This window comes from Phalangium opilio, unplaced genomic scaffold (genome assembly GCF_054372755.1).
Source record: "Phalangium opilio isolate 3A_F unplaced genomic scaffold, DU_Popi_V2 ptg001170l_1, whole genome shotgun sequence".
NCBI classification, from domain to species: domain Eukaryota; kingdom Metazoa; phylum Arthropoda; class Arachnida; order Opiliones; family Phalangiidae; genus Phalangium; species Phalangium opilio.
The window spans coordinates 11,240,292-11,266,994 of record NW_028324255.1 but is presented as its reverse complement, the minus strand read 5'-3'; the positions used below and the strand labels follow the sequence as shown (position 1 = coordinate 11,266,994).

At 33.7% G+C, this 26,703-nt stretch overlaps 5 protein-coding genes across 5 annotated transcripts; 4 read left to right on the top strand and 1 right to left on the bottom strand.

The window, feature by feature from the left end:
* The first annotated feature begins 1,028 nt into the window (after positions 1–1,028).
* On the top strand, positions 1,029–3,660 carry LOC149587267 (uncharacterized). Its single transcript, XM_089863450.1, has 3 exons — positions 1,029–2,278; positions 3,055–3,357; positions 3,545–3,660. Exons 1-2 carry the CDS (start codon positions 2,032–2,034, stop codon positions 3,246–3,248), a joined length of 441 nt encoding a protein of 146 aa, XP_089719576.1. The 5' UTR covers positions 1,029–2,031; the 3' UTR covers positions 3,249–3,357; positions 3,545–3,660.
* Positions 3,661–3,676: 16 nt separating this feature from the next.
* Positions 3,677–6,353, top strand: LOC149587266 (uncharacterized). The gene is made up of 7 exons (XM_089863773.1): positions 3,677–3,687; positions 4,249–4,519; positions 4,780–4,959; positions 5,138–5,188; positions 5,251–5,324; positions 5,491–5,722; positions 6,208–6,353. Exons 2-7 carry the CDS (start codon positions 4,300–4,302, stop codon positions 6,351–6,353), a joined length of 903 nt encoding a protein of 300 aa, XP_089719899.1. The 5' UTR covers positions 3,677–3,687; positions 4,249–4,299.
* A 3,166-nt stretch (positions 6,354–9,519) lies between these two features.
* On the bottom strand, positions 9,520–10,280 carry LOC149587265 (uncharacterized). The gene is made up of 2 exons (XM_089863354.1): positions 10,243–10,280; positions 9,520–10,168 (listed from the first exon to the last, which is right to left on the bottom strand). The coding sequence occupies exon 2, from the start codon at positions 9,987–9,989 to the stop codon at positions 9,612–9,614; it is 378 nt and encodes a 125-aa protein (XP_089719480.1). The 5' UTR covers positions 9,990–10,168; positions 10,243–10,280; the 3' UTR covers positions 9,520–9,611.
* A 9,825-nt stretch (positions 10,281–20,105) lies between these two features.
* Positions 20,106–22,758, top strand: LOC149587264 (uncharacterized). The gene is made up of 3 exons (XM_089863689.1): positions 20,106–21,355; positions 22,132–22,434; positions 22,622–22,758. Exons 1-2 carry the CDS (start codon positions 21,109–21,111, stop codon positions 22,323–22,325), a joined length of 441 nt encoding a protein of 146 aa, XP_089719815.1. The 5' UTR covers positions 20,106–21,108; the 3' UTR covers positions 22,326–22,434; positions 22,622–22,758.
* On the top strand, positions 22,754–25,430 carry LOC149587263 (uncharacterized). The gene is made up of 7 exons (XM_089863550.1): positions 22,754–22,764; positions 23,326–23,596; positions 23,857–24,036; positions 24,215–24,265; positions 24,328–24,401; positions 24,568–24,799; positions 25,285–25,430. The coding sequence occupies exons 2-7, from the start codon at positions 23,377–23,379 to the stop codon at positions 25,428–25,430; spliced, it is 903 nt and encodes a 300-aa protein (XP_089719676.1). The 5' UTR covers positions 22,754–22,764; positions 23,326–23,376.
* The last annotated feature ends 1,273 nt before the right edge of the window (positions 25,431–26,703 follow it).

Genomic DNA, 26,703 nt, shown 5'->3' with positions numbered 1-26,703 from the left:
ACAAATTCAGGGGCGCATTCTACGGGTCAAAACAAGACTAAGTCACCAAAGAAATATGGTCCAAAACTGAACACCCGCGGAGATACGGGCCATCAAAGTATCACGTAAAATGCGATGAATTTTCCCTTCAAGTGAAGCGACGAATATGGCTTGACCATATTGTTTTCAATTAATTGGTCATAATTGAAAAAGATTCGATATTTAAGAAACGATCGATTCTGGGGGGTAATATTACGAGTCATACAGTATTACAATCACGTTAGAATTAGCATTGGTCGTTTGTCGCCGTATGCGTCATTTCTTGCATACGTGGCCGATAGTGAATCTGTCTTAGAAGAATGTCCCACGACACAGATATCCACGAATGTTCGATGGCAAACGTAACTCCACAGGGTTCGATAACAGACATGCGAGATTGGGTAATAATACCACGGTCTGGTTAAAACACCGGTTTTAAAACGTTCATGCCGTTGTCACGACATCCTTCCAATAGGCGCTCTTGCTTACACGTAAAGCGCTTTACTCGTTGGCTTGACAAAGAAGTTTAATGAATGAAAAACCAAGCCACTCAGCAACTACAGCGATCTGAAAACGCCGTTGTAACTTTAGGCCAAATTAAAACACTTTACCAAATTAAATGTTTAATTTTTTGGTCTAAAATGCTTTTAGCTCTGCCTCCAGAATCGATCGTTTCTTAAATATCGAATCTTTTTCAATTATGACCAATTAATTGAAAACAATATGGTGAAGCCATATTCGTCGCTTCACTTGAAGGGGAAATTCATCGCATTTTACGTGATACTTTGATGGCCCGTATCTCCGCGGGTGTTCAGTTTTGGACCATAGTTCTTTGGTGACTTAGTCTTGTTTTGACCCGTAGAATGCGCCCCTGAATTTGTGACACATCTTTTTGTAACACCCTATATTAAAGAATAATTTAGTTCTACCAATTAATGGTGCCAGGAAGGAGTTAAGTAACTAAGTCTCAAAACTCAAAAATAAAACAAGAAGTTGGACCCCATGCAATTTACATGAAGGTGAGAAGGCCTGAGGTAATCACCTTGTATATTCTCTCTGGCCGCACAATCAATTTTCCACCGATTCTTGGTGCTTTTCGGTATCTATATATGTACGTCGGAAATGTCATTTTAAATCGTCATTAAACTAGCGACTGATCTGCACGTACAATAATCACTCTCATGCACACAGAATCTTTTAGTATAACAAGATTAGAATAAACTTACTCTTGCTCCCTCATTATAAAGATATTTTCTATATTTTCTATTTGACATATTGAACAAATATCTTCTAATGATACCAAAATTATTACTTTTTGAAAGTCTTTATCAAAATCAATTTCAATGCTTCATACAATAGTTCAAACACTGCGGTTTTGAGATTTACACTGAAAGTTTTCCGTAAATAGAATTCGCCTACTCACAGAAAGAACTTTTATTCCTTTAAGCTTTGCAAGAATTTGAAAAAACAATTCCTTATCTTGGGTACATAATCATGGACAGTATACTAAGAAAATGGGAAAGGAAAGTCATTTGTTCGAATAAAAGAGCAAATAGCATGTATTTTTCAAAATCTTTAAACACCCTCTAGTTTAAAACTGGAATTCACCATATGTCAAATTAAATAAATCAAAATTTTTATAATTTAATGCGAGTGCTTTGATATAAATTTGCTTAAGTTTTCGTCCTCTTTCAAATAAACAGTCTACTTGTAAAAACGAAAAGACCGCCTACCTGACAATCAAAAATAGCGTCACGACAAGTCCATACAACACGAGTAAAGAAATTCCAGGTTGGGCCCAATACATCTCATTCACAGCGATGGACGTTTTCTTGACTTGGCTACTAGGCCTATGTACTTGTATTTGCATTCCTGACTCATCTCTGTCCGAGAGCTAGAACAGAGTACGCCGTCGCCTTTACGTGTTCAAAATTGTCGATCTCGGCGTCGCGGTGGTTTCCGCCATTGTTTCTTAAAGTTGAGCTAGAAGGGAACTGATTTTTGGCCGTCGACATGGAAGAAAATACCTCAACGGAGTGTAATCAAGATTCAGATTTTAGTGGGACCCAGAATGAACTCGAAAACCAAAATGATGAAATTGAATACGCCTTGTTGGAGTTTCCTGAAGAAAATTTCGTGGATATTTACAAAGTTGCGATTATCCGTGATTGGGATCCAAACAAACCACCTGACGATGGATCAGAAGTCTTTGTAAACTGGAAAAAATCTATAGTCTCCGCAAAAGTGATCAAGCTTGCTTGTAAGTAAAACATGTGATATTCAGACGGAATGTCATACATTTCAAATTTTGGCCGTATTAAACCGTTAGTGAGTCAGTTTCCAATTTAACATTGTGACAGTTGTAGCTTTGTAAATGCATGGTATGATCACCTTTACAAGTGTGTGTCACTGGTGAAAACTGTGACGTTCGGGGCGTTCCAATTGCATGGTATATGATTTTCATTACTAGAGAATAGACTAGTGGCGGTAGAGAGGGGTGTAAACTTCGTATCCCTCCCTCTGGGCGCGCTTTTGTAAGAGGGGATGACACTGAGATAAGAGATAGGGTATGACGTTTGCATACTTAGAACTGCCATTACTCTATATAAGCCACCCCCAAAAAACCATCCGTTGGATGAGAACTCTATCGTCGTTAGCTTTTAGTTAATATTATGTTTCCACTACTCAAACGTCTAGAGCTTTTTCAAAAACAGGTCTATATCCCAAGTATCAAGCTGCGACCACCAAACACCGCATGCAAAGTGCAGGGAGGGTAAGTTGTGCGACCTTGTCCTTATATCGCTTTGCTCCTCAAATACGAGTTGCATTTGTTTACGTGAGGCGGCTTATAGTTGTAGTAGTGGAATAGTTAGTATAAGTCGCTGTGGCATAGTGTCTTAGTTGTTACCACCCCTCTATGCAATGTAACGGACCCAGATGTAAATAAGCTACAAGCTTAACGTGGAATTCTCTTCCTAGTAAATCTTAGATTATTCAACTAGGTTAATGTACTTTGAGAGAAAATATTTAATTTAGGTACCAAATTAGAGTTGGTTCCTCTTCGTGAAAATATGCTAGATGAAACAATTAAAAGAGAAGTGCAAGAGAAAGATTCAGAAGCAGGTGATGAAGAATATACATCGGCTTCAAGATCGCAAATGAAGCGGAATGTAAAGTCAAATACGAGAAAACGAACGAAAATAGTTAATCATTGTCAGAATAAGGTATGACACAGTTTTAAAAACTACACTGTCATAAAACTACACTCTTAAATCATAATCGTTTATGCTATCGTAAGTTTAGAACCGCAAGTCTTAAAAAATCCTTAGAATATTGAAGGTAGTCCAACTGATAGCTCTCTATAGCAAGACAGTGATATGTTAGACTACCTTCAATATTCTAAGGATTTTTTAAGACTTGCGGTTCAAAACTTACGATAGCATAAACGATTATGATTTAAGAGTGCAGTTTTATGCTATCGTAAGTTTTGAACCGCAAGTCTTAAAAAATCCTTAGAATATTGAAGGTAGTCTAACATATCACTGTCTTGTTATAGAGAGCTATCAGTTGGCTGAGTAGTACGTCTCACCCTCCTTAGTCTAATTAACATGGTTCATAGCCATCATATTGGTGAATTTCAGCTGTCCTTCTGCATTGAAAGTTCTACAAGTATGGCTGTGTATATTATCTCACTAGTCTTAGTTCTCCTCTCCAAACCGAAAGCTCTCTGTATGTTCAGGGTGTTTCAGAAAGGTCCGTAAGAAATTATTGGGGCTGCTTAATTGACTCGAACTTTTTTTGTATATAGTATTTTGCCTTAATGGCCGACACTGTTTGCAAGTTATGATAGGAGTGTTATACGAATGACCCCTAAAATTTAAGTAAGAAAGTGGAAGAAAATGCTTATTTTAAATAAGGGGACATCTGTAACACACGCTAATCAAAATTTCTAAACAGTGGCCCTTTTTCGACTTGGAAGAGCCCAACAATTAATTTAGTACAGAACTTTTCAGAAACAGTCTATATATCAGAGCCCGGCCATCTTTGGCATAATATTGTAAAATCCAGAACGGATTCATGCATGAATCCGTTCTTGGTAAAATTAAGATTTAAAAATCGTCCCGTCTTTACCGGAAGCTTGGTATTTAATCATAAGAGACACCAACCAGGAAATCAGGATACATTTTTGCTAGTAGGCAATTTATGGTGATAAAATTATTATTGAACCAGAAAAAAACCAAACTGGAGGAAAAAAACATCAAAGACCAAGGGAAGCGGAAAATGCAGGAATTGATTCGCAGCAATATTGCGTCAACCAAAATAGAGGATACTAAGACCAAACAGTTAGTAGACATCTCTTGCAACAGTTGTGAAACTAGTATTTCAACGCTAAACAGCTTACAAGATAAATGTAATGCTATTGAGAAAAAGATTGACAAAGTTGGAGATTTTTTAAGAGAAATGTTTGCTTTTATGCAAGAAAAATATCCTAAAGATAAAGGTAGTGGCTTGTGTGCCAAAATAATGCGACGCCAATTAATTATTCGATGCCCCTGAATAAAGTTAAAATTTGATCACTAATATTACATAGAATTAGTTAAGTCATTTCCTATTTATTGAAACTATTAATCAAGGTTAAAATTAGACCCATGGTGGTTATTATAAATATTTGGTTTATCTATAGTTCTTAACTTGGCGATGCATTATTTGGTCTACATATAATATACCTATTAAAATTACAATATCATATAATTAATGTAGGTTTAGCAACCACCAAAACTCCAAAATTAAAAACTATGTCTGATAGTGAAATCCAGCTTGGAAAAAACTATTTTACCAACGAGGACCAAATGTTTCTAGAAAAAGAAAACAAATTAGAGCCAAGAAAACAAATACTTTCAGAAACTCCAAAGGCTGCGTCATCGAGCATGGAAAATTTTGGTTTGTTTCAACTATTTTCTATAGTATATAAGCAATTTGCATGTTAAGCCGGATCAGGTATTTTTGCAATAAGAGAAATATGAAATTATAAGTTTTTAGGAAGATCCAGTAGGCCATTCTCAACCCACGGCGGAAAGGGATGGTTTTTTAAATTCATTTTACGAAACACTTTTTATAGATTCACTTTTAGATGCTACAAAGTTCACTTTAGAAACCAGTGTCTTGCCTGGTATGTTGTAAATGTTGTCAATGTTGTCAATAATGTTAAATTTATAGTTTTTTTTAAATAAGATCCAAAATCACCATTGAATACGAGTGTAAGCAATGTGCATGAACATTTGAAGTACTCCGCATCGGACTCTGATGTAAGCTATTTCCTAAGCGTTGTCATTTTAAAAACTTCTCATAAAGTAAAAATGTTACGAAACCATTAGTATCCGCATTTGATATGACTATTTTCTAATTAATTTGGATAGTAGTATAGTCCGTTGAGTCACGACGAAGAAAAGTTGTTATATTATGCTTTTTTAGGTGGTGGAACTTGTAAATGGAAGCAAAGTTTTCTTGTCAAGATTCATTTTAAGACGGGCTGAAAACTCTAGCAAAACTGCTTCAACCATGGCTCGATTGTTGCTTGTAGAAACGTTTAAAATAGAATTTCTACGAACATGTTCATTGTATGGGCGCACGGCAAACGGTCCACATGGAAAACCTGCAGATTCACGGCAAGGGTTGTATAGACCAGCTGTTGACGCCATAATTGGTAATTGAATTGAATAATGGTCTTTAAACGACTGACAAAGATCCAAAATTCAAATACAAAATATTTTTCAATAGGGGAATCCAGAAAGTTTTTCAATGTCTTGCAATGGGCATCTTGTTTAAAATGTTCCCGCGCATGCGCACATTGTACAAAATTGACGTTAGACCATGGCCAACTTTGCGGTTGGCCTGGTTGGCTATGGTCTGACGTCAATTTTGTACAATGTGTGCATGCGCGGGAATCTTTTAAACAAGATGCCCAAGACATAGCAAAACGTTCTGGATTCCTATATTAAATGTTTTGGTGTCAGCTAAATCTCTACTAGTGCTATATTGCTTTAATCGAAAGGCACATATAACAATAATCAGGTCCCTTAACTTTCGCTTACATTTCCTTTCTCTTGAACCTGGGTCACTTGAAAATTTACTTTAAAAGTATAGCATGATAATTTGTTACTTAACACTATTTAACATGCTTGATATCAGATTTCGTTTTGGATATCGCTTCTAAAAGAAACTGGAAAAAATGTAAAAAAGATATTGTGCGAACACTAGGAAACAAACTTAGTGAATTAAGAAGAGAAGAGATAAATGAAAAAAATTTAATATCCATAATGTTTCCGATTTTTTGACAATTGGATTGAATAAAATTTTCTTGAAGCTTGAAATCAGTTTCATTCAGTATGAACAGGATTTGTTCTAAAAAATATATGCCTTGATTAATTGAAAATTTATAGGTTTTTCCCCTTACTAAAAATTATTTCTTAGCACAAAAACACGTTGCTACTTTATTAATTAAAAATAACAGTTTGAACAAACTAGTATTTGAAATTGATCAAAGTATTGATGAAGTTATAAATGAAATTAGACTAAAACACGGACTAAACCTATATTAAAATTGCATAAAATCGTGGTTTCTTTTTCTGATTTTGAAATTTAGTCAAAACTTTTATACTACCAGGATCGGAATTGAATTAAAACACCGATTATTCTGCGTTTAAATTTTGATGGAAAAAATAATAAATCGTGATTGAATTTTGAGCAGAAAGTCGATAGAAGCTGGGTATAAAATTTGATTTGAAGTAATATTTATATTTTATGAATGATAAAAGGGAATAAGATTTGATCAAGTATATTATAGAACAGGGATTAAATTCTGATCTGATGTATGATAGTAGAACCAGTATTAAAATTTTATCAAGTCTAGGATAGAATCGAGATTACCATTTGATCAAGTGTAGAATAGAAGCGATATTAAAATTTGATCAAATGTATGATAGAGCCGCGATAAACGCTTGATCAAATGTATGATAGAATCACGATAAACATTTGATCAAATGTATGATAGAACCACGATAAACATTTGATCAAATGTAGGATAGAACCGTTATAAACATTTGATCAAATGTATGATAGAACCGTTATAAACATTTGATCAAATGTATGATAGAATCACGATAAACATTTGATCAAATGTATGATAGAATCACGATAAACATTTGATCAAATGTATGATAGAATCACGATAAACATTTGATCAAATGTAGGATACAATCGAGATAACATTTGATTAAATGTATGATAGAACCACGATAAACATTTGATCAAATGTATGATAGAATCACGATAAACATTTGATCAAATGTATGATAGAATCACGATAAACATTTGATCAAATGTATGATAGAATCACGATAAACATTTGATCAAATGTATGATAGAACCGTTATAAACATTTGATCAAATGTATGATAGTATCGTTATAAACATTTGATCAAATGTATGATAGAATCACGATAAACATTTGATCAAATGTATGATAGAATCACGATAAACTTTTGATCAAATGTATGATAGAATCACGATAAACATTTGATCAAATGTATGATTGAATCACGATAAACATTTGATCAAATGTATGATAGAATCACGATAAACATTTGATCAAATGTAGGATAGAATCGAGATAACATTTGATCAAATGTATGATAGAATCACGATAAACATTTGATCAAATGTAGGATACAATCGAGATAACATTTGATCAAATGTATGATAGAACCACGATAAACATTTGATCAAATGTATGATAGAATTACGATAAACATTTGATCAAATGTATGATAGAATCACGATAAACATTTGATCAAATGTATGATAGAATCACGATAAACATTTGATCAAATGTATGATAGAACCGTTATAAACATTTGATCAAATGTATGATAGTATCGTTATAAACATTTGATCAAATGTATGATAGAATCACGATAAACATTTGATCAAATGTATGATAGAATCACGATAAACATTTGATCAAATGTATGATAGAATCACGATAAACATTTGATCAAATGTATGATAGAATCACGATAAACATTTGATCAAATGTATGATAGAACCACGATAAACATTTGATCAAATGTAGGATAGAATCGAGATAACATTTGATCAAATGTTTGATAGAACCACGATAAACATTTGATCAAATGTATGATAGAACCACGATAAACATTTGATCAAATGTATGATAGAACCACGATAAACATTTTATCAAATGTATGATAGAACCACGATAAACATTTGATCAAATGTATGATAGAACCACGATAAACATTTGATCAAATGTATGATAGAACCACGATAAACATTTGATCAAATGTAGGATAGAATCGAGATAACATTTGATCAAATGTATGATCGAACCACGATAAACATTTGATCAAATGTAGGATAGAATCGAGATAACATTTGATCAAATTTATGATAGAACCACGATAAACATTTGATGAAATGTATGACAGAACCACGATAAACATTTGATGAAATGTATGACAGAACCACGATAAACATTTGATCAAATGTATGACGGAACCACGATAAACATTTGATTAATTTCACAACAAAACCGCGATAAACATTTGATTAATTTCACAACAAAACCGCGATAAACATTTGATTAATTTCACAACAAAACCGCGATAAACATTTGATCAAATGTATGATAGAACCACGATAAACATTTGATTAATTTCACAACAAAACCGCGATAAACATTTGATCAAATGTATGATACAATCGCGATAAACATTTGATCAAATGTGTGATAGAACTGGGATCAAAATTTGATGAAAATAATGAAAAATTGCTTTGAAAACATTTTGATTAGATTTATTGAAATCCAAACTAAATCAAGGTTTGATCGGCCCTATTTTGGATCAACTTCGTTTGATCAATATTTGATCATACATTTTCGTAAGGGCAACTACGAAATCTTCATGCTTGGAATATTGTTAACAAACGAAGAAGTATAAACTGTCCTCTAGTTACGCTTACTATTATCAAGTACAAACCCAAATGATGATCCGTGATAGAAGTTATTGTGATTTTTGTCATTTGGACACTGAATGAAGTCAAAATTGAAAGAATTTTACCTGACTGAACTTTGGGAAGAAATAATTCAAAAATGTACAAAAAATTTTTACAAGTGCATATTATTAGAATTGGTTTGTAAGCATTTTAGAAGAAATGTTCTCTATAATGGCATTAGAGAAATTCCAGTGAACTCTCTAGCCGCAATTGTAAAAATCTGGTCAATAAAAAGTATTGTTATTGCGGTAAAGGGGAAGAGGGGAGAATGATAGCTTGTGATAATGAGAACTGTGATAGAAATAGTTTCATAATAACTTTCATTACATATCTTTAAAAATTACAAAGGCCCCATGTACAAAATATTTTCTAAATACCAAACCCAAAAACCGAGGTAGAGGTAGACCAGGAAAGAAAAAGTGATAAAACTTAATTTGTGATAATTTTTATTCCTTCCACCTTAATTGTGCAATAAAAAATTTAAAATTTGCAAAAATATACTATGAACATCTTAAATCTAATCAAATGGTACTACAGAATTGATGGAAGGCAAGTATAATAAACGGTCCTCGTTTCATTTGATTGTATTTTTTGAAGTCTTCATAAAAATTTATATTTTCTATGGTTAGATCAGTTTGAATTTCGGCAGTTTTGTATGTATTATTGCTTGTCTGACTCGATACCTCCACCATTTTAACATTAGCTTGAACAGATGCATTTAAAAAAAGTGGTACGCATTGACAAGCAACTTCAGCTCTTCCAGAATCTTCAATTCTGTCTTCAAGAATGCTTATTTCCATAATCACAGAATCATCTAGACTGTCTACCGTTAACACAGAATCATCTTGACTATCTTCCGTTAACACAGAAACGAAGAGATCATTTCCCAATGATGACATTGAGATCGCATTTTCACTTTTTGATTCCAATTCTCTCTTCTTCTCAGAACGCTCTAAATACCGATTATGTAAATCTAGTCTAGATTTTGGAGATCTTAAGCTTTGCACACTTCTATATCCCAGGAAAAGTGATGGAACCCAATCAGGGTGCGTCTCATCTTCCAAATTTGATGGTTTTCCTAAATTAAAATACATTGCATTAATGAAAAAATTTTAAAACTTGTACCATTTCTTTAATTTTAGTATTTCTTACCTGAAATAAAATGACGACTACATATTCTATGCCATTTCTGTATTATAGGGCTGGGAGTATCGAAGATTTTTGGTATCGATACCGGTATCGAGTACTGAATATTGTACTCGATACCGGGTATCGGTATCGGAGATAAAATACTCGATACCCAAAGTATCGAGTACTTTTTTTTAAAGCGCCACCTATGATAGATTTTGCGTATTTAATTATAATAAGCTTTGTAATTAGTTTTTATTTCTTGGAAAAGCATTGCTGCAATATTTTAACATTTAATTTAAATTTATTTAATCTAATTTTTAAGATGTGATTTATGTTTAGTTAGCGCTATTCACATAAATTTTCTGAAAGCTAGAATCCTTTAAGTATAATAAAACACGACGAAACGCGTCTAAGTTAAATTTCAGGTCATTTGTATCAATAGGACGAAGGAACTGGCCAAAAAACATACCTCCTCCTTTAGAACTTAATATTAATTTTCGGTTACTCCGAATTTTCTTCAAAATCGCGCTTATATATGTAAATCCAATTCTTTGATCGGGATTCTATAGCACGAGCAGGTTGCGTCGTTTTGTGCGCGATCGAATGGGCTATGGTTGAAGAAGCTAGGTCTGACGTCAGTCTACTCTAGGGATGGAGTATAGAGACTAAATTATGTCGACGAGGGAAACATTCACGTGTTAAAATATAAAGCCAATGATTGGCCGCAAGTTTGAAAAAGAAACGTTCCTTCGATTCCAGGGGGAAAAGATGAGGGGATAAAGTACTCGATGCTTCGGATTTTTCGAAAGTACTCGATACCAGTATCGGATCCCAAAAACGGTACTCGATACCGGTATCGAAAGACTGAAGTACTCGATACCAAGTTGGCATCGAGTAGTATCGAACAGCCCTACTGTATTAGATCAAAAGTTGAAAAAATTTTTTCAAGATGAAGGGCGTTAACCCAAGCCTGCCTTCTTTTACGCGAAAGTTCTTCAATATAAGGCCCATATTTCTTATTTACACAAGGAAAACAGTAAAACGAAATCCCCTTATCTTTTTCCGTGCGACTTTTACACTTAAAAACTGAACAATAAACCATTTTTAACTAAAATATTAATTAAAATTGCTAAGCCTGTGCCACTCTATGAGGATTTTAAAGGAAAACTCATTTGTCGTCTGCTACGTCAGACTCACTCAGAATCTGGCAGCCCGAAACCGGAAATAAGCACAGGACAGTGGACATTGTCCAATAAAATTTTAAAATGTCCCATAACTTTTTTTTAAACTATGGACAGTTTGACCAATGAGTATCCCGAAATTTTGATATCTTGACTATGGAGAAGCGACAATATTTTGGCACGCACACTCCAGTTACAATGTCCTATAAATTTTCGAGTCAAATAGGGGGTCACTGGACACACGTCCTATAAGAAATATTTCTTATTTCCAACCCTGATTGCAAACCAGCAAAAACAATTTTGATTGGTCGGTTACGAAAGTTCTAAAGACCACCACTAACCTAGCTAGCGCTGAACAGGGTGAGAAATAAGGAAAATCTTTAAACTGGTCATTTGACCAGTAGAGCCCAAGGGTTTTAATTAAAAAACTGGTCAATGACCACTTAATATTTCTACATACTGTCAGAGCTGCACTGAAATGGTTCTAGGTTCTATATACTGTTTATTTGTTTTATATGAATTGATTTCTATATCTCACTCAAAAGTTAGTTTATATATGTTAATAAAAATAATTAAACTTGGAACCTTTAATGGAAACATGTTCCATTTTAATACGAATAGAATTTTCAAGGTTTGAAGTGTTTAAATTTGTTGTATTACAAACACTAAAGCCTCTTACAATGAAAGACTAACGACTCATAAAAACAACGCACATCGCAGCTAGTCTATAGGCACTGGTGCTACTGCTAACCGGTCCGGATAACGGCGTTCCGTCACTTTCCCCTTCCGTTCTTCATTGAATCATTGCTTACAAGCAATATGTCACCATGGAGTAGTATAACAGGAGACTAATTGTTGTGTTATGCTTCTACAAGTAAACTTTTATTGTATATACATCAAAACTACTCCATGGTACAGTGCGCCGGGAATTTATTTTTTACTAAAGAAGGGCAATTTAAAAAGTGGTCACGGTGACCACTAGACCCCCAGGCATTTAATAAATAAACTGGTCAAGGCAATTTTTAAACTGGTCATTTGCCCAGTGCCACCGCCTTATTTCTCACCCTGGCGCTGAAGACGAATTATTGGGGGCAGCACTGTAGAGCGTCTTTTTTCAAAAAAATTAATAATCATAACTGTCAAAAAATATAAATTTAATAAACCAAAACTTTTTAAAATGTATTAAACCAAAAATATTTAAAAATGTAATAAAACAAAAAATATTTAAAATGTAACAAAATAAACATTAATAAAACTTGTTAAAAGTGTTTGAGATAAATTATAAATCTGGGGTCCATTAGTTAACAAAATAAGGTGTGCTGTCATTACTTTCCTTGGAAAATCACTGTTAACGACAGTGCTTTTTCTTATGTTTAATAGTTTGCAAGATAAACAAAGATGTTACGTTGGCGAGAAATATGTGGATATCTTCTGTAGAAAGCGTGGTTTTTCATAAAGCATTACCTAATTTAAGATTTTAATCATTTGGGTAGAATTATTAGTTCAAAATATTCCTAAATCCAATTACAGTCAAAGCTTCCTGACATTTAAAATGTAGTTTGGTCTAAAAGCTATAAGGAGCTAACAACTGGCTAGGGGGAACAGATAGTCTGACGTCACACAGCCCCTCTCTGGTTGGAATTTTTGCGAGTAGAATACTGTTTCCAACCGTTAGGGGGGATGAAACTCCAGTAAGAGATAGAAGGGTGTGACGTTTCAGGGTCAGAACTGTTAGCTCCCTATTGTCTCCGTCATGAGTTCCCATATCAGAAGGGGAAAAGAAGTATTATATTCTTCCCCATAATATTTATCAAATTATTATTAATTTATTAATTTCTTTATCAACTTGCGTTAATCATTTCCTTCCTAACATAACTAATTAAAAGATTATTAATTTCTTTATCAACTTGCGTTAATCATTTCCTTCCTAACATAACTAATTAAAAGATTATTAATTTCTTTATCAACTTGCGTAAATCATTTCCTTCCTAACATAACTAATTAAAAGATTATTAATTTCTTTATCAACTTGCGTTAATCATTTCCTTCCTAACATAACTAATTAAAAGATTATTAATTTCTTTATGAACTTGCGTAAATCATTTCCTTCCTAACATAACTAATTAAAAGATTATTAATTTCTTTATCAACTTGCGTTAATCATTTCCTTCCTAACATAACTAATTAAAAGATTATTAATTTCTTTATCAACTTGCGTTAATCATTTCCTTCCTAACATCCCTTACGAAAACACCTTGATCAAATTTTAAGAATTTGATCAAAAATGTTTCCAAAAATAGAACGTTTGATAAAATAACAATTTGATAAGGTGGTTGGATCTGATTTTGACCATTTTTTGATAATATCTTTCCCTATCAAATAGAAGTTGATCATTGTTTGATTCTTTCCCTTCCTATCAAACGAAATTTGATCCGTATTTGATAATATCTGTTTCTATGAAACAAAATTTGACCCATATTTGATAATATCCGTTTCTATGAATCAAAATTTGATCCCTATTTGATAATATCACTCCTTATCAAATGGAATTTGATCATTATTTGATAATATCACTCCTTATCAATTGGAATTTGATCATTATTTGATAATATCACTCCTTATCAATTGGAATTTGATCATTATTTGATAATATCACTCCTTATCAATTGGAATTTGATCATTATTTGATAATATCTCTCCCTATCAAATTGAATTTGATCATTATTTGATAATATCTCTCCCTATCAAATTGAATTTGATCCTCATTTGATAATATCTCTCCCTATCAAATTGAATTTGATCCTCATTTGATAATATCTCTCCCTATCAAATTGAATTTGATCCTCATTGGATAATATCTCTCCCTATCAAATTGAATTTGATCCTTATTTGATAATATCTCTCCCTATCAAATAGAATTTGATCCTCATTTGATAATATCTCTCCCTATCAAATAGACTTTGATACATATTTGATAATATCTCTTCTTATCAAATTGAATTTGATCCTCATATGATAATATCTCTCCCTATCAAATAGCATTTGATCCTCATTTGATAATATCTCTCCCTATCAAAAATAATTTGATCCTCATTTGATAATATCTCTCCCTATCAAATTGAATTTGATCCTCATTTGATAATATCTTTCCCTATTAAAGAGAAGTTGATCCTTACTTGATAATATCTCACCCTATCAAATTGATAATACCTCTTTCTATGATAAAACATTTGACCCATATTTGAAAATATCTCTCTCTATCAGACAATTTTTTAATATTTTTTATTTCGGAAATGGAGTTTTGATAATTTTTGACATGATCAATAATAACGTGATAATTTTTTACATGATCAATAATAACGTGATAGTTTTTACATCATCAATTATAACGTGATATTTTATTGGATTTTACTAATTGATTTTGCAGAATTAACAAGAATAGTATCAGGGATAGATAGACTTTTTTAAGACGGAATGGGTAACAGGGTTATTCGGGTGCGCGTCCTAGTCCACGACCCCCTTACCCGTGACGGAGGGGTATGAAAGAAGAGGCGGGTCTTATTTTTGTTATGCCGTTGTATGTATATCCGGGTCAAATAAACGTCGTCTGCCCCTTCGTCTGCCAAGTTGGAATGGGCACGGATTGTAATTTTTGAAATAACATTGTTTAAAAATGGAAGTTACACAAGACATAGGGCTTGCAACTGAAAAAAAAACGGGGAAGACCCAAGAAAATTAAAAGTGAGTTAGAATTGAGTAAAAGTCTTCATAGATATTACAGCACGAACAGGTTTTAACCAAACACTAAACTCACAAAACTCCTGACCATTCACTAAGCCTTGGTTAACTTCATCAAATTCGTTTACAAAATTATGAGGATAGTAGAAATGATTGGCTTAAGAAAGAATTAGCGAACACTTTTCACCTTTACAGATGTACTCCAAATCCAAAACACCGGCACCAAATTCACTAACTACCTTCTTAATTGCTATTAAAAACAATTCCCGAATAATTACCGGACCCTCGTATTTAGACGGCTCCATTTTGAACCCCTGTGAAGACGCTTATCTGTACAACCATAGCCCACTCGATCCGCGCTCTATAGCTATATAGCGCGAGCAGCTTGCGTCGTGACGCGCGTGATCGAGTGGGCTATGGTACAACGCAAGAGGGGTCGTAGTCATGGCGACAGAGGTAAACAGGAATTACGTATTTTTGGCCCTCCCCGTCAGCAACGTCACCAATACGTAGTTTTTGTGAGCCAATAAGATAATTTAATTTTTTGGTTACGTGTTGAAGGAAGGGACTATATACTCGTCTATGAGTCGGACTGAAGTAAAGGCCAAACATTGTTTATTCCGTCTTAAAAAAGTCTATCTATCCCTGATAGTATCAAATGCATTTCTATACACGAAAATTGGATTACTTTCTCATAGTCTCCAAATAATTGTCTTCTTCAAATCATAGTTAAAAACAATTTTATATAAAAAAACTTAAGACAACAACTCGGTTGAATATGATAAACCTCAATCACAGTTTTGGTTTCATTTGATCACCTCTTCCTTCATCATATAATTGATTATAATTTAATAAAAACGATATGCAATCTCTATCAAAATAATTCAGCACAATTATCTAATTGTCTATAATTGACGATAGACATGAAAATATTTTAGTAATTATCCGACTTCACGCAGCTCGTGCTAAAAACGTTCGACAGTTATATATTATTTTGAGTCATTATGAAATGGTATTAAATTTCATAAGAAAATTATATATTTAGTATATCATAATAAATCTTGTTGTTAATGACCCGGCTTATGCGGATGCCTCATAGATTGTATTCTACAAAATTTGGTAGTACACAAACGTAATCCAATACTTCAATAACTTGACTGACAATAGCACTGGCTGGAATAATACAAATTCCGTTACATTTTGATTCAACATTTAGCAAATGATTAACCCTAAAGTTGCATGGTTCTTGGTATCGGAAGGCCGTCATCCCCATCTTAAATTTTTGAATAATTGCATATGCTGAACCATTAAAACTAAACAAATATAGCACATAGCCTACACACTTTTCAGTATGTCTCAAGGTCGTATTATTCATAACGTTTGGCGAAATCAAATTGAATAGAACAGTATATGAATTCCTCTTCTGTGCTCGATTTAATTCTTTTGAATTGTATACTATATTTCGAATTTTTAATCTTGGATAAATGCGCACAGTTGTCGGAAATCCAATTTCAATCAGCTTTGCTTTTATATTGGTTTGACATGAATACTTTTTTGGCTTCCCTAGCAATTTAACCTCGCCAAAATTAGTTTCAAGGAACGCGTCAGAATTGCTACCAGCTAATCGGTTCAAAAATGAACTAGCAAGGGAGGGTTTCTTTATGTAATGTTTTTCAATTTCTAGAGCATGATTTATGTGAATATATTGAATGATTTGTTTATTTATTTCTTGAGTTCCGTGAAAGCATGTTTTAATTCTTTGATTATTGTCCTCAAAGATGAATGCGGACGTTGTCTATAGAGGTCCCCAGTTGCGTACAGTGTCGCATAAATGTAGCAATTGATGAACATTAAATGTACAAAAACTGTTCCCATATATTTTACAAATTCCTTCAAAAGAAACTCTGATAATTCTATATCGGCATGCGTAATTTTGCTCTGCAGGAGCAAATATATTGAATGACATAATAAAGCCAAGTGTTTCAAAAACCGACCAGGAATGATTCCTTTGAGAACTGGCAATGCATAAAACAGTAAAAAGTTTCTATACTCCGAAGCTTTCCGATGCTTCAAGGTTGTAATTGAACGAGGGGTTCTTGTTATAAATCTTGGCGGCTTTATGGAAAGTAGTTTTTCATCAACCAAATGCAATTTTGTTCCAAGATAGTATTCTCCCAAATGATTTTTACTATTAACTATAGCGTTTAAAAATTGTCTCGTAACTCCTAAAAGCACAGTGTGCATATAGTCCGGAACGAGCGCCTTTGATAAATCTACTTTAGGAATCATAGATAATACGGACAATCCCTTGATTCCTTTTACAACTGATCCAGTTGTTAAAGCTTCATTCCCGGCCTCTATTATAGATTCATGTGTTCTGTTCGGGATGCCGTCCATATATTTATACACCCTTGATGAGATGTCGTATTCACCAGGATGTTCACAAACAGCACATCCAAATTTCCCATTAAATTGGGTCATGTTTAGCAAAGGGGCCCTTGCTACAGCGTCTACGCAAAATATTTGTGTAAATACTTTGGACACCATCTCGGTTTTTGTTTCTCGGTGTACCCAGAAAATTCCATCTGATTGCAACTTTTTTAAGGTTTTCGTTAGGGGATACAAAAAGGAATTCATTTCAGGTTTACCGCTGCCATACCAAAGGCCAGCAACTAAAATGTACTTCCGTTGGTTATTGGAGCTTATTTCTGGAATACATAATTGGATTGGCCATAAGCTTTTGTTGCTACTTTTGAAGATGGGCACGCCATCAACATTACACATTAGCGAAAAGTTATTTACATTTTTTAGTTCATTTATCTCTGAATATTGTTTACCATCGAAAATATTGTGGATTGAACGTTCCACTTTATTTCGCTCTCTAGTTAGACTTTCTCTACTTTCAAAGCTATGCCTTAAATGGTCAAACAAGCGACCTCTTTCCAGATGCACTTTTAGTGAGTTCACGATATCGATTTCGTAAAACATTTCAACGTCTTTTGATATTTTAGCTATATTTTTGCAACAGCTTGGACACTCAAATCTAGTTTCTAATTCTAGTTCTAATCCCAAATAAAATGTGCAGGATGAGCAAAATAAATGTCTTTTTACAGGGGCTGGAAACGACTGTATATACTTGTAAAATGTAAACTTTGAAGTAAAAAAATCCGTTTCCGGAGGTAAATGCAAAAAAATAAGAGCTATGATATCGTCCAAACAAGACTTGGAAAGTTTGTGCTTCAAAGATAGGGATAATATGGAAATAGCGCTCTCAAATTTTGTTATTTTACTGTTTTGGTATAACAATTCTTCTCTGCTATCTTCATCTTTATGGTAATTAAATTCTTCATCCTCTATTTGATTTAGTGGCTCTGGTACAAAGTAAGCGCCTGAACAATAAATGACATACATAAAAAATTCAGAATGTGTTTGTTGGTTCTTAATACTGTATGCATTATGCCACGCTTTACATTTAAAATCAGTGGAAAAAGGCAAGCGATCAAACCGTAAGTAAAGTGATGAATAATGTTAGTTTTTGTAATGCTAAAAGTAATATTTTGAAGGGATTCATATTAAACCTATAATTTTATTCTTCGTATTTTATTAAACTACACCATCGAATAAAAAAAGGCAAAAATATTAAGGAATGACCTACAATGCCAGGTTATCACAGTTTCTACATCCAAGAAACATTTATTTATAAAACTACCGAAATTTAGAAAATGTATACCTTTATTTTCAAATAATGTGGGTGCATCAATGGTGGCTTCGGCGTTTATAGTTTGTTCTGAATTTGGTGTACACTCTGTCAAAATACGCTTTTATATAGTACTGTACAAGCAGGTGTCAAATAATTCTTAAACCTTTCGCTCGTATTAGGTAGATGGCTTATTGTTACTTTTATGTGTATGAAGGGTGTTATGCAAAAAGATGTGTCACAAATTCAGGGGCGCATTCTACGGGTCAAAACAAGACTAAGTCACCAAAGAAATATGGTCCAAAACTGAACACCCGCGGAGATACGGGCCATCAAAGTATCACGTAAAATGCGATGAATTTTCCCTTCAAGTGAAGCGACGAATATGGCTTGACCATATTGTTTTCAATTAATTGGTCATAATTGAAAAAGATTCGATATTTAAGAAACGATCGATTCTGGGGGGTAATATTACGAGTCATACAGTATTACAATCACGTTAGAATTAGCATTGGTCGTTTGTCGCCGTATGCGTTATTTCTTGCATACGTGGCCGATAGTGAATCTGTCTTAGAAGAATGTCCCACGACACAGATATCCACGAATGTTCGATGGCAAACGTAACTCCACAGGGTTCGATAACAGACATGCGAGATTGGGTAATAATACCACGGTCTGGTTAAAACACCGGTTTTAAAACGTTCATGCCGTTGTCACGACATCCTTCCAATAGGCGCTCTTGCTTACACGTAAAGCGCTTTACTCGTTGGCTTGACAAAGAAGTTTAATGAATGAAAAACCAAGCCACTCAGCAACTACAGCGATCTGAAAACGCCGTTGTAACTTTAGGCCAAATTAAAACACTTTACCAAATTAAATGTTTAATTTTTTGGTCTAAAATGCTTTTAGCTCTGCCTCCAGAATCGATCGTTTCTTAAATATCGAATCTTTTTCAATTATGACCAATTAATTGAAAACAATATGGTGAAGCCATATTCGTCGCTTCACTTGAAGGGGAAATTCATCGCATTTTACGTGATACTTTGATGGCCCGTATCTCCGCGGGTGTTCAGTTTTGGACCATAGTTCTTTGGTGACTTAGTCTTGTTTTGACCCGTAGAATGCGCCCCTGAATTTCTGACACATCTTTTTGTAACACCCTATATTAAAGAATAATTTAGTTCTACCAATTAATGGTGCCAGGAAGGAGTTAAGTAACTAAGTCTCAAAACTCAAAAATAAAACAAGAAGTTGGACCCCATGCAATTTACATGAAGGTGAGAAGGCCTGAGGTAATCACCTTGTATATTCTCTCTGGCCGCACAATCAATTTTCCACCGATTCTTGGTGCTTTTCGGTATCTATATATGTACGTCGGAAATGTCATTTTAAATCGTCATTAAACTAGCGACTGATCTGCACGTACAATAATCACTCTCATGCACACAGAATCTTTTAGTATAACAAGATTAGAATAAACTTACTCTTGCTCCCTCATTATAAAGATATTTTCTATATTTTCTATTTGACATATTGAACAAATATCTTCTAATGATACCAAAATTATTACTTTTTGAAAGTCTTTATCAAAATCAATTTCAATGCTTCATACAATAGTTCAAACACTGCGGTTTTGAGATTTACACTGAAAGTTTTCCGTAAATAGAATTCGCCTACTCACAGAAAGAACTTTTATTCCTTTAAGCTTTGCAAGAATTTGAAAAAACAATTCCTTATCTTGGGTACATAATCATGGACAGTATACTAAGAAAATGGGAAAGGAAAGTCATTTGTTCGAATAAAAGAGCAAATAGCATGTATTTTTCAAAATCTTTAAACACCCTCTAGTTTAAAACTGGAATTCACCATATGTCAAATTAAATAAATCAAAATTTTTATAATTTAATGCGAGTGCTTTGATATAAATTTGCTTAAGTTTTCGTCCTCTTTCAAATAAACAGTCTACTTGTAAAAACGAAAAGACCGCCTACCTGACAATCAAAAATAGCGTCACGACAAGTCCATACAACACGAGTAAAGAAATTCCAGGTTGGGCCCAATACATCTCATTCACAGCGATGGACGTTTTCTTGACTTGGCTACTAGGCCTATGTACTTGTATTTGCATTCCTGACTCATCTCTGTCCGAGAGCTAGAACAGAGTACGCCGTCGCCTTTACGTGTTCAAAATTGTCGATCTCGGCGTCGCGGTGGTTTCCGCCATTGTTTCTTAAAGTTGAGCTAGAAGGGAACTGATTTTTGGCCGTCGACATGGAAGAAAATACCTCAACGGAGTGTAATCAAGATTCAGATTTTAGTGGGACCCAGAATGAACTCGAAAACCAAAATGATGAAATTGAATACGCCTTGTTGGAGTTTCCTGAAGAAAATTTCGTGGATATTTACAAAGTTGCGATTATCCGTGATTGGGATCCAAACAAACCACCTGACGATGGATCAGAAGTCTTTGTAAACTGGAAAAAATCTATAGTCTCCGCAAAAGTGATCAAGCTTGCTTGTAAGTAAAACATGTGATATTCAGACGGAATGTCATACATTTCAAATTTTGGCCGTATTAAACCGTTAGTGAGTCAGTTTCCAATTTAACATTGTGACAGTTGTAGCTTTGTAAATGCATGGTATGATCACCTTTACAAGTGTGAGTCACTGGTGAAAACTGTGACGTTCGGGGCGTTCCAATTGCATGGTATATGATTTTCATTACTAGAGAATAGACTAGTGGCGGTAGAGAGGGGTGTAAACTTCGTATCCCTCCCTCTGGGCGCGCTTTTGTAAGAGGGGATGACACTGAGATAAGAGATAGGGTATGACGTTTGCATACTTAGAACTGCCATTACTCTATATAAGCCACCCCCAAAAAACCATCCGTTGGATGAGAACTCTATCGTCGTTAGCTTTTAGTTAATATTATGTTTCCACTACTCAAACGTCTAGAGCTTTTTCAAAAACAGGTCTATATCCCAAGTATCAAGCTGCGACCACCAAACACCGCATGCAAAGTGCAGGGAGGGTAAGTTGTGCGACCTTGTCCTTATATCGCTTTGCTCCTCAAATACGAGTTGCATTTGTTTACGTGAGGCGGCTTATAGTTGTAGTAGTGGAATAGTTAGTATAAGTCGCTGTGGCATAGTGTCTTAGTTGTTACCACCCCTCTATGCAATGTAACGGACCCAGATGTAAATAAGCTACAAGCTTAACGTGGAATTCTCTTCCTAGTAAATCTTAGATTATTCAACTAGGTTAATGTACTTTGAGAGAAAATATTTAATTTAGGTACCAAATTAGAGTTGGTTCCTCTTCGTGAAAATATGCTAGATGAAACAATTAAAAGAGAAGTGCAAGAGAAAGATTCAGAAGCAGGTGATGAAGAATATACATCGGCTTCAAGATCGCAAATGAAGCGGAATGTAAAGTCAAATACGAGAAAACGAACGAAAATAGTTAATCATTGTCAGAATAAGGTATGACACAGTTTTAAAAACTACACTGTCATAAAACTACACTCTTAAATCATAATCGTTTATGCTATCGTAAGTTTAGAACCGCAAGTCTTAAAAAATCCTTAGAATATTGAAGGTAGTCCAACTGATAGCTCTCTATAGCAAGACAGTGATATGTTAGACTACCTTCAATATTCTAAGGATTTTTTAAGACTTGCGGTTCAAAACTTACGATAGCATAAACGATTATGATTTAAGAGTGCAGTTTTATGCTATCGTAAGTTTTGAACCGCAAGTCTTAAAAAATCCTTAGAATATTGAAGGTAGTCTAACATATCACTGTCTTGTTATAGAGAGCTATCAGTTGGCTGAGTAGTACGTCTCACCCTCCTTAGTCTAATTAACATGGTTCATAGCCATCATATTGGTGAATTTCAGCTGTCCTTCTGCATTGAAAGTTCTACAAGTATGGCTGTGTATATTATCTCACTAGTCTTAGTTCTCCTCTCCAAACCGAAAGCTCTCTGTATGTTCAGGGTGTTTCAGAAAGGTCCGTAAGAAATTATTGGGGCTGCTTAATTGACTCGAACTTTTTTTGTATATAGTATTTTGCCTTAATGGCCGACACTGTTTGCAAGTTATGATAGGAGTGTTATACGAATGACCCCTAAAATTTAAGTAAGAAAGTGGAAGAAAATGCTTATTTTAAATAAGGGGACATCTGTAACACACGCTAATCAAAATTTCTAAACAGTGGCCCTTTTTCGACTTGGAAGAGCCCAACAATTAATTTAGTACAGAACTTTTCAGAAACAGTCTATATATCAGAGCCCGGCCATCTTTGGCATAATATTGTAAAATCCAGAACGGATTCATGCATGAATCCGTTCTTGGTAAAATTAAGATTTAAAAATCGTCCCGTCTTTACCGGAAGCTTGGTATTTAATCATAAGAGACACCAACCAGGAAATCAGGATACATTTTTGCTAGTAGGCAATTTATGGTGATAAAATTATTATTGAACCAGAAAAAAACCAAACTGGAGGAAAAAAACATCAAAGACCAAGGGAAGCGGAAAATGCAGGAATTGATTCGCAGCAATATTGCGTCAACCAAAATAGAGGATACTAAGACCAAACAGTTAGTAGACATCTCTTGCAACAGTTGTGAAACTAGTATTTCAACGCTAAACAGCTTACAAGATAAATGTAATGCTATTGAGAAAAAGATTGACAAAGTTGGAGATTTTTTAAGAGAAATGTTTGCTTTTATGCAAGAAAAATATCCTAAAGATAAAGGTAGTGGCTTGTGTGCCAAAATAATGCGACGCCAATTAATTATTCGATGCCCCTGAATAAAGTTAAAATTTGATCACTAATATTACATAGAATTAGTTAAGTCATTTCCTATTTATTGAAACTATTAATCAAGGTTAAAATTAGACCCATGGTGGTTATTATAAATATTTGGTTTATCTATAGTTCTTAACTTGGCGATGCATTATTTGGTCTACATATAATATACCTATTAAAATTACAATATCATATAATTAATGTAGGTTTAGCAACCACCAAAACTCCAAAATTAAAAACTATGTCTGATAGTGAAATCCAGCTTGGAAAAAACTATTTTACCAACGAGGACCAAATGTTTCTAGAAAAAGAAAACAAATTAGAGCCAAGAAAACAAATACTTTCAGAAACTCCAAAGGCTGCGTCATCGAGCATGGAAAATTTTGGTTTGTTTCAACTATTTTCTAGAGTATATAAGCAATTTGCATGTTAAGCCGGATCAGGTATTTTTGCAATAAGAGAAATATGAAATTATAAGTTTTTAGGAAGATCCAGTAGGCCATTCTCAACCCACGGCGGAAAGGGATGGTTTTTTAAATTCATTTTACGAAACACTTTTTATAGATTCACTTTTAGATGCTACAAAGTTCACTTTAGAAACCAGTGTCTTGCCTGGTATGTTGTAAATGTTGTCAATGTTGTCAATAATGTTAAATTTATAGTTTTTTTTAAATAAGATCCAAAATCACCATTGAATACGAGTGTAAGCAATGTGCATGAACATTTGAAGTACTCCGCATCGGACTCTGATGTAAGCTATTTCCTAAGCGTTGTCATTTTAAAAACTTCTCATAAAGTAAAAATGTTACGAAACCATTAGTATCCGCATTTGATATGACTATTTTCTAATTAATTTGGATAGTAGTATAGTCCGTTGAGTCACGACGAAGAAAAGTTGTTATATTATGCTTTTTTAGGTGGTGGAACTTGTAAATGGAAGCAAAGTTTTCTTGTCAAGATTCATTTTAAGACGGGCTGAAAACTCTAGCAAAACTGCTTCAACCATGGCTCGATTGTTGCTTGTAGAAACGTTTAAAATAGAATTTCTACGAACATGTTCATTGTATGGGCGCACGGCAAACGGTCCACATGGAAAACCTGCAGATTCACGGCAAGGGTTGTATAGACCAGCTGTTGACGCCATAATTGGTAATTGAATTGAATAATGGTCTTTAAACGACTGACAAAGATCCAAAATTCAAATACAAAATATTTTTCAATAGGGGAATCCAGAAAGTTTTTCAATGTCTTGCAATGGGCATCTTGTTTAAAATGTTCCCGCGCATGCGCACATTGTACAAAATTGACGTTAGACCATGGCCAACTTTGCGGTTGGCCTGGTTGGCTATGGTCTGGCGTCAATTTTGTACAATGTGTGCATGCGCGGGAATCTTTTAAACAAGATGCCCAAGACATAGCAAAACGTTCTGGATTCCTATATTAAATGTTTTGGTGTCAGCTAAATCTCTACTAGTGCTATATTGCTTTAATCGAAAGGCACATATAACAATAATCAGGTCCCTTAACTTTCGCTTACATTTCCTTTCTCTTGAACCTGGGTCACTTGAAAATTTACTTTAAAAGTATAGCATGATAATTTGTTACTTAACACTATTTAACATGCTTGATATCAGATTTCGTTTTGGATATCGCTTCTAAAAGAAACTGGAAAAAATGTAAAAAAGATATTGTGCGAACACTAAGAAACAAACTTAGTGAATTAAGAAGAGAAGAGATAAATGAAAAAAATTTAATATCCATAATGTTTCCGATTTTTTGACAATTGGATTGAATAAAATTTTCTTGAAGCTTGAAATCAGTTTCATTCAGTATGAACAGGATTTGTTCTAAAAAATATATGCCTTGATTAATTGAAAATTTATAGGTTTTTCCCCTTACTAAAAATTATTTCTTAGCACAAAAACACGTTGCTACTTTATTAATTAAAAATAACAGTTTGAACAAACTAGTATTTGAAATTGATCAAAGTATTGATGAAGTTATAAATGAAATTAGACTAAAACACGGACTAAACCTATATTAAAATTGCATAAAATCGTGGTTTCTTTTTCTGATTTTGAAATTTAGTCAAAACTTTTATACTACCAGGATCGGAATTGAATTAAAACACCGATTATTCTGCGTTTAAATTTTGATGGAAAAAATAATAAATCGTGATTGAATTTTGAGCAGAAAGTCGATAGAAGCTGGGTATAAAATTTGATTTGAAGTAATATTTATATTTTATGAATGATAAAAGGGAATAAGATTTGATCAAGTATATTATAGAACAGGGATTAAATTCTGATCTGATGTATGATAGTAGAACCAGTATTAAAATTTTATCAAGTCTAGGATAGAATCGAGATTACCATTTGATCAAGTGTAGAATAGAAGCGATATTAAAATTTGATCAAATGTATGATAGAGCCGCGATAAACGCTTGATCAAATGTATGATAGAATCACGATAAACATTTGATCAAATGTATGATAGAACCACGATAAACATTTGATCAAATGTAGGATAGAACCGTTATAAACATTTGATCAAATGTATGATAGAACCGTTATAAACATTTGATCAAATGTATGATAGAATCACGATAAACATTTGATCAAATGTATGATAGAACCGTTATAAACATTTGATCAAATGTATGATAGAATCACGATAAACATTTGATCAAATGTATGATAGAATCACGATAAGCATTTGATCAAATGTATGATAGAATCACGATAAACATTTGATCAAATGTATGATAGAATCACGATAAACATTTGATCAAATGTATGATAGAATCACGATAAACATTTGATCAAATGTAGGATACAATCGAGATAACATTTGATTAAATGTATGATAGAACCACGATAAACATTTGATCAAATGTATGATAGAATCACGATAAACATTTGATCAAATGTATGATAGAATCACGATAAACATTTGATCAAATGTATGATAGAATCACGATAAACATTTGATCAAATGTATGATAGAACCGTTATAAACATTTGATCAAATGTATGATAGTATCGTTATAAACA